The 8,730-nt window shown below is 46.5% G+C and overlaps 1 protein-coding gene across 1 annotated transcript; it reads right to left on the reverse strand.

Moving 5' to 3' along the window:
* Positions 1-203: 203 nt before the first annotated feature.
* Positions 204-7,464, reverse strand: LOC147452465 (putative flavin-containing monooxygenase 1). The gene is made up of 6 exons (XM_086519262.1): positions 7,453-7,464; positions 1,874-2,275; positions 1,567-1,791; positions 1,274-1,453; positions 809-1,167; positions 204-441 (listed from the first exon to the last, which is right to left on the reverse strand). Exons 1-6 carry the CDS (start codon positions 7,462-7,464, stop codon positions 204-206), a joined length of 1,416 nt encoding a protein of 471 aa, XP_086375388.1.
* Positions 7,465-8,730: the final 1,266 nt, after the last annotated feature.

Below are 8,730 nucleotides of genomic sequence, written 5' to 3' on the forward strand. Positions count from 1 at the left end.
TATGTCCTAGATAAATAAAAAGTATGAAGTAGGTCAAGAAGGATAGTGCGTATTTCTAAGTCATGATATTGAACGGTAATGAGGGGCATATTTGGCTATTCATCATCCTTGTAGTCCATGTTGCTATAAGGCTCAAAGAGCTCTTTTAGAATGCTCTTCTTTCTCTTGGGGTTCCAACCAAGGTCATGGCACATTTGATCGGCCTACCAAATGCACATGGGGTTGTTGCATGTCTTTGTGTTGAAATTAGTTGTAAATGTGCGGCTATATTGAACCCACTCATGGGCAACTTTGTCCATCTTGTGGATGCTAGGAAGGGAGATCTTGTTGGAGAGGAGGTGAGCTAGCCACCTGGCACTCATCTCGGCGTTGAAGAGGTTAGAGTATCCCTCTTGGAATCCAAGGATGGCAAGGTGGGGAACATGAGGTGGGATGAGGCCCCTGCAAACACATGAGAGAAGTGTATGGATATGTGCGCACGTGAAGACATATCAAAGGAAAACTTTAAAGAAGACATGAACATGTGGGTTGGTTGCATGAATGCTTTTTCTGGGGTGAGGTCCACCTTTCAAAAATCACCTATAGCACATAGATTATAACCCCTTTTGCTTCATAAGCCTGTATTTTTCTTGAAATTTTTATTTTCAGCCGCTCCAATAAAGATAATCCTTTATAAACTAGTGAAATTTTTAAAAACCTTCCCAATGGTACACTTACTCATTTTGAGGTGGATTTCGGCCGAATGTTTAACCCACGTACCTATAGAGAGGGATGATGTTGTCGTGCTCTTAGAGGTGAACCCACGTACCTATAGAGAGGGATGATGTTGTCGTGCTCTTGGAAGAGATTCGCAAACTCCTTGGCACCCAACAGGGACTGGAGTTTCTTCTCCCCCTCAAAGCCAGTGCAAAGGATGATGAGGTCACCTTGCACAACGTAGCCATTAGCTAGGCGCACACCATCTGGAGCAAAACTCCAATCGGGGGTTCTTCGGAGCTGGATGCGGTGCTGGAGACAAGCTTCGAAGAAGCCTGACGGCACGATGGTGAGCTTGCATGACTTAAACTCGTCCAGGAAGTTGGCACGAGCATCGGGGATCATTCCAAGCTGTCGCAGGGGAAGGGTGCGAAGGAGGTGAAGCTCCACGAAGGTGGACATGGCCCATCGCTGTTATAGCATGCATTCAAATACGAGGAAATTGGTTAAATCAAGCGATCACAATATATAAGAGCATGTAGATACTATAATAGTTGACTAGGCTGGACGTGCATACAAGCGGCGTCAAGAGCGTGGATATCATGGTGATCAAAAGCGGTCGGTTCGGCTTGGGCACAAGGAGGTCCGAGAAGCGGGTTCTGAGGAGGTAACCAAGGGGTACTCCAAAGGCCTTGTCGTCTGCTGTCACCCAATGGGGCGTCCGGAAGACGAGCGTGCATGATGTAGCCGGCTGCCCCTCCTCATGCAATATAGCAGCGCCTGCATTTTTCCTGCGTTAGCAAAAATATGACGAATGCATGGCAGCACCGACGTCGAGAGCATGATGATGAGCTATTTACCCGAGTTTGCGACTTCCGCCTCCATGGCCACGTCGAGTGCCGATTTTCTAAGGCCCACCACAACTACACGCTTGCCCGTGAGAAGAGCCCGGGCGGCCTTGTCGTCCAGTTTGCCGTAGTCCAGCGAGTGCAGCACTTGGCCTCGAAACACCTCAGGCTCGTAGTTGTAGCGCGGCAGCTTCGGAATGTCCCCAAAGTGCCCCACACACAGAACCAGAGAGTCGCAGTAGAGCCACTGACAATATAAAACAGCGACTCATTAAGCTATCCAGCACTCGAGGTGATTGGTTAACGCAGCTGATGAATAATTGCCCTACCTGCACAGCTGCTTCTCCCGCTCCTCTTTGCTGGAATCCAACTGCCCAGTTGGCACTAGTCAGTACAGCGCTACCTCCTTCCGAGCAATCAAGGCGTCGTACCTCAGTGACCTGGCGGCAGAATTGGATGCGCTCCATGACGTGGAACTTGGTAGCGTAGCTCTCCAGGTAGTCCACCACCTGCAGATGAGTGGGATACTTGGGCGTCCCCGTGGGCCAAGGGAAATCGCAGAACTGGTAGGCTTCCTTGGTGGTCTGCAGTTTGGTGCTGGCGAAGGTGTTCCTCCACACCCCACCTACCACGTATTGGCTTTCCAGTACCACCACAGACTTGACGCCGTGCTGCAGCAAGTGCTTGCAGGCACAGAGGCCCGTCACGCCGGCCCCTACTATGCAAACGCGCTTAAGTCATGCCGACTGTCGACGCTCATGAGTGCAGGCTCGTCCCCAACTAGGTGATCGAGGTTGCCCAGGCTACCCATAGTCCTAGTAATTAATTAGAACTAAGTAGCTAACTCAGAAGATCAGACAAAGCAGCTAGTACAAATAGATGATCAGACCGGTAGTTGCTTCCTGCCCAGATTCTGTTTAAATAGCCCTCGCGGCTCGTCGACACGAGCAACTGCACTTGAATATCCGTCATGGCAGGCGGCGCAGTCGTCGCACGCGCCACCCTCCAGCACGACGACGTTCGGGCTGTTGGAACTAGTTGCCTGACTTCTCGTCACCGCAAAAAGCTATCATAACCAAAGGCGCAGAGGCCGGGTCGCCGTATACCATTCCACCAGTCACACGTTCCGCCCGTCAGCTACCAGCAACCCGGAGCAGCGACTGCTGCAGGACTTCTCCCAGTTGAGTTCATGAGTGCAGGACTATTCCGCAAATCCCTATAACTTGACTTCCTCACGTCGTGACTGCTAATTGCGGCCAGCTATGTATACGCCAGGAGCTTTCCTCACGACATGATCGTACGCCTAGCTAATTGCATCCTCGACTTTCCTCATCGATTGTCCTGCTTTCTTCAATTCTGCATAGACATTAAAAACGTGTGTGTTTGTAGCTTTGGGTCTGACCATCCCTGCAGTCTTTGGCTCGTGTCAAACACGGGCGGCTCCACCCACTCGCAAACATCACTTGCGGCCAATCGCATTTTGCCATGTCATTTGCACACACACATCCGAGCGGACATGTGTGACACAGGCCTTAAGATGCGAAGGGCTCCTTAAAAGGGCCTTCCCATATATCGGAGAAAAGCCCCACCATGACAAGGCACGCTCAGCGTGGAGAGGCCGGCCAATCAAATTGTGCCATTTCCATACGCGCTCATGTCTTTAGCAGGAACCGGGTACTGGCTGTGGCTAGAAAAACCCATGACGTGGACGTGGGCAACTTCACATTCAAAGGGGAAAAAAAGGCCCGCCACACTGTATGGCGTTCAAAAGGAGCTCAACTCGCCCGAGCAGGCCTGTAAACTCCTGCACTTCTTCTCTGCTGCTCTCTCTCGCCACTATCTTTGTCTGTGTGCGCAAACCTCATTCAACTGCAATCATCCTTCTCTTGAAGCGCAGTACTGAGCAGCATATTCCCGATGTGCGCACCCAAAACTACCTCACTTCAATCTCCCTTTCTACCTTGAAGCTCCTGCACTTATTTCCTGACCGATCCCTGTATTCCTCTCTCTGCGGATCTTTGCACCTTCCCTGGACTGAACGCTGTAGGCCGCCCCTCATTTCTCTTCACAGGCAAGGGTATTAATATTCATCCAACCCAGCAATGCATGAAGCTGAGACTGTAAGCGCCTTCGGCTTGGCACTAGTGGCAATAAACCTATCATTGCAACATTGGCTATCTATGGGAATTCCATCTTCTTTTCCTTGCGGTCTAGCCATGAAGCAATTGAAGAAATGGAGGAGGATCTAACATCTGTGTCAACGTATGCCATTAAAAGCATCACTGCTTGCGCTCATGACATGCGACGTCGAAAGAACACAGCAGTAGGAATATGGTACGTGAAACCACGCAGTATCCACTTCTGGCGCACATTCTTCCAATTCACAGAGGGAGATGACCTGAGGTTTGAGGACAACCTAAGAATTTCTCGAGCTTTCTTTGACCATGTATATGCTCTGGTGTCAGAGGAGTTGCAACAGCGACCCATCCCACAACAAATACGAGAAGCTGTTCCAACACGTTCACTGTCCGTGCGCAAGAAGGTGGCAATTTCACTATATTTATTGGGTGTCGGCGGTCCACTGCACAACATGGCCAACCTTTATGGTGTTGGGCAATCCACAATGTGTCGACTGCTACGCCAATTTGTGTCTGCACTATTGAAACACAAACACTCAATCATATGTTGGCCTAGGAGTCCACAAGGTTGGCAGGCTCTAAAGGACGGCTTTGAGGAGAAACAAGGAAATTCAAACTGTTGCGACGCAATCGATGCTACGCACATCAACATGGAGTTGCCAATAGGTGAGGCACACACCCACTGGTATGACAGGGATCACAACTACTCGATGACACTACAGGGTATTGTAGATAGCAACATGCTTTTCTTAGACGTCATGTGCGGGATGCCTCGGATGTGCAACGATATCCGAGTTCTCAGAAACTCCTCTATCTATACATTGGCACAATCCAACGCCATATTCAATGGCCCCGCTTTCACCTTCGGTCTTCATCACCTAAGAGAGTTCATCATCGGCAATGGAGGATACCTCAACCCACCCTTGTTGGTGATTCCATTTCCAGTCATAGAGAATGAAGCACAACAACAAACTTTCAATTACAAGCTCTCGAGCACAAGTATCATCGTGGAGCGCACGTTTGTCCGCCTCAAGCAAATGTGGGGCTACCTTCTACAATGTGTGCGAAACCGAGATGTTGAGTTTCTAGCAAAGTTAATTGTGGCATATTGTATCTTGCACAACATATGAGTGGACTTGGGAGTGCAAGGGACAATAGATGCAGATGATGAAGTGTTGTTGGAGGACTCTACGATAGCACCTACCCCACAAGTGCTACGTGGATGCACTAGGGACGTCCTATTCGAATACATGAGGATATCAGGGTTGCTATGAGGATACTCGCAAGATTCCTTATATTGTTAACTTCATAACATGGTTCGTTGCAATGTTGGTCTCTTTTTGAATTCAGTTTGAAACTTTGGTGCCCTTTTATTGTTTTGCACTAGGGTGTTGTGCTCCAGTTTACGAGTGGTATTCGAGCTCCTTGTGTTTATGAGAGAGAGAGAGAGAGAGAGAGAGAGAGAGAGAGAGAGAGAGAGAGAGAGAGTGAGAGAGAGAGAGAGAGAGAGAGAGAGAGAGGGAGGGAGGGAGTACTTTCATTATTCTATGAGGAACTTGTGAAGTAAGATTTCATAAGAGAAAATGGAAACATTTTGCAAAGACTTGTTGGTCTCTTTTTAAATTCAGTTTGCAACTGTGGTGCCCTTTTATTGTTTTACACTAGAGTGTTGTGCTCCAGCTTACGAGTGGTGTTCGAGCTCCTGGTGTTTATGAGAGGAGAGAGAGAGAGAGAGAGAGAGAGAGAGAGAGAGAGAGAGAGAGAGAGAGAGAGAGAGAGAGAGAGAGAGAGAGAGAGAGAGAGAGAGAGAGAGAGAGAGGGGGGGGAGTACTTGTATTATTCTATGAGTAACTTGTGAAGTAAGATTTCATAAGAGCAAATGGAAACATTTTGCAAAGACTTGTTGGTCTCTTTTTAAATTCAGTTTGCAACTTTGGTGCCCTTTTATTGTTTTCCACTAGGGTGTTCGGCTCCAGTTTATGAGTGGTGTTCGAGCTCCTGGTGTTTATGAGAGAGAGAGAGAGAGAGAGAGAGAGAGAGAGAGAGAGAGAGAGAGAGAGGGAGTACTTGCATTATTCTATGAGGAACTTGTGAAGTAAGATTTCATAAGAGCAAATGGAAACATTTTGCAAAGACTTCAAATGAGATGTCTAAACTATTTCAGTAAGATCCTATGTTTAATGTTGGCCTTTGATGGGCTATTTTATCCATCTATTCCCTTCAACAAGGTTCAACATAAAATGTGTACTAAACACCTACTTATTTTGTGCACTTACTGCCTACTGTAATTACTGCATGGAAATATTGCATATAAAGCCAAAAAAAGAAACAACCATTTGATCCTGCAGTGGATGAAATTGACATTCTCAAAATGCTGAATTAAAAAAATAATCAAGTCTATTATGAAAATTGACATTCTCAAAATGCTGAATTAAAAAAATAATCAAGTCTATTATGAAAATTGGCTATCACAGCTCGTTTACACTTTGTGCCATACTCACAGAATTTGAGTGAAAACAATGTAGGCCAATGTCCAAGAGTGAGAGAAATGTAGATGAGACTATTAAAAGGTGGAGGACCATATTACAAAGCCTTTTGGAGGGGGGACCGGCTCCATGCAAATCCGGTCCTCAACTGTTGTCAATAGCTTAATTTCTCTCTCTTTTGAAAGTATTGTTGATGCTATCTAACTAGGTGTTATGCTTTTTGTTGCACTCTCCACCCAAGCACTCTTGTAATTCTCATTAGGAATCTATTCTAATGAAATGACCACTATGTTCATGCTAATTTCCGCTACACACAAGTTATTAGGCCATTAAATGTTACATTGGTATCAAAGAACAAGGTTTAACTTTTCTTGCTCAAGAAGGGAGGTCCTCAAGCTAGCTATAAATGGTTGGTATTATTAATTGCCTGTGAGTAAGTAGAATAGGGATTTTTCAGCCTTGCAGTGCGCCTGCCTTTGTACAGTTAACAGGGCATCACCGTCGAGAGCTATGGTCTTAATAGTGGAGTCCTACGGGGCTTGCCTACGGCTTAACCACTATTGAGCTATTAGAAGCTTGACAGGAGTCGGTGTTGTTTTGGTATTGAAAGACCCTCTCTTCTATTCCTTGCAATTAATGGTATTCGAGCCGCAGGTACAGTAGCTTGAGTGCTTTTTCTAAAGGGGTAAAGAGGAGTAGAAACTAGGGCTTGAAGTGCCAAAGTGCACATAAAAAGTTTACACCTAAAAGTTTTTAGAATGGCTGACAATAGTAAAGAGAGTGAAATTAATGTTGATAAGTTTGATTTTGCTCATGAGCAAGCTACTAATGATGCTTCAATGCTTGTTAACTATTTTGTTTCTAGGCTTCAACAAGCCATGGGCAATCCATCTCTCCAAAGTGAAGTGCAAAGGCAGCTCTGTGCTCATGGGATTCTCCAAGCTCATCACCATGACGAGAGAACACCTAGGAAGCCTCCTTGTGAGACTCCCAAAAGAGGTCTCTCTCCGATTCGTGAAGAAGAAGAGAATCCATACGAAGGGCTCAAGAATTTACTTCTTGATGATGCATCTCCTTCCCAAAGGAGAACTCAAGAGCCTCCACCGAAGGAACGAGAAAGAAGTGAGTCTCCCGCCACCTTGGCGGAGATGGCTCCACGAAGACGGCGGGCTAACCGCTCTCCATCACTACCAAAGCGGGGAAGACCATCACACTTTTCTCCACGCCATAATTGAAAGAGGGATCATAAAAAGCAAGAGAAGAAAAAGGCGAGAAAGAGGACACCCTCTTCTCCATCTTCTTCATCCTCTTCCTCTTATGAAAGTGATGGTGAAGACAACGAAGATCAAGACAAGAAAAAGGCGAGAAAGAGGTCACCCTCTTCTCCACCTTCTTCGAATTCTTCACCTTCTGAAGAAAGTGATGGTGCAACCTTTGAACCATGCATCAAAAAGAAGAGGCCATAGGAAATCCTATGCCGCATGGAAGAGATCATCCAAGCTGAAGAAGTTCAAAGAGGGAGGGAATAGCATCTCTTTCCTTACCTATGATGGCACCTTTGGTTCTACGGACAAAATCTTGGCCTTTATCCAGCAATTTGATGCGGCGTTTGGAGATGAGGGCTTCATGGAGTCCTCTAAGCTACGCCATGTAGCTATGCACTTTCAAAAGTCCGCCAGGCAATGGTGGTCTAGCCTACGAGCCAACGGTGAAGCTCCACGAACATGGAAAGCTATAAGAGTTTCCATTATGAAGCAGTTTTTGGCCACCGATGTCAAAGACAAAGTACTCACCGAATGGCGAAGCTTAAAGCTTTCTCCCAATGAATCCATCCACAAATATGTAGACAAGTTTTGGGACCTACAACTCAAAGCCACTGTCTTCAAAAAGTTGGATTTTGGAGAGAAAAAGCAACACTTTTGTGTGGGCTTAACCGAAGAAATGGTGGAGTATGTCAACTCCCAAAGGCCACGTACCATATCGGCGGTAATACACCATACTATGGTGGCCTCTCGAATCAATTTCCAAACGGGGGCTAAAAGAAATAATAAGCCCCCGGAAAACAAGGGTTCCAATGAGCCTAAGGGGAAGGACAATGTCCAAAAGTCTCCTAAGGGCAACTCCAACAAAGCTAAAGAAAAGGGAGTTTACAAAGGTAAGAACAAACTCTCTCCTGAAGAGCTTGAGTGTTATCTCAAGGATCACCGGTGTTTCAAGTGCGGCGAACAAGGGCATGCGTACCACGCTTGTCCCCAAAAGAACAACCGTGAAGATCCTCCTAGAGCTTCCTTGGTTGAAATCCAAGAGGAGGAGACTCACCAAACTCATCACAAAGGATCTCCTCTATGCCATGCTTGGGGAAAGGTAAGAGAACATGATGCTTTTATTCTCTTTGACCCTAGTTCTACTCACAATTTTATATCTATAGAGTTGGCCACCAAGCTAGGCATACAATCCTACGAGATGGCAGATGTCCTACCCGCAGACAGTGCCTTCAAGGGGCAAGAAGCTTCAGTCACTCCCTTAATCGGGAAATTGAGGCTTCATGTCCAAGGCTATGTG

Source organism: Adiantum capillus-veneris, chromosome 8 (genome assembly GCF_014529385.1).
Source record: "Adiantum capillus-veneris isolate H3 chromosome 8, ASM1452938v2, whole genome shotgun sequence".
Lineage (NCBI taxonomy): Eukaryota > Viridiplantae > Streptophyta > Polypodiopsida > Polypodiales > Pteridaceae > Adiantum > Adiantum capillus-veneris.

Excerpts from the sequence above, each read along its gene's own strand:
- LOC147452465 (XM_086519262.1), bottom strand. Across the intron at positions 1,792-1,873 it reads CGGGAGAAGCAGCTGTGCAG|TGGCTCTACTGCGACTCTCT; the intron begins GTAGGGCAATTA and ends TTATATTGTCAG. Across the intron at positions 1,168-1,273 it reads CCACGCTCTTGACGCCGCTT|CGATGGGCCATGTCCACCTT; the intron begins GTATGCACGTCC and ends ATGCTATAACAG.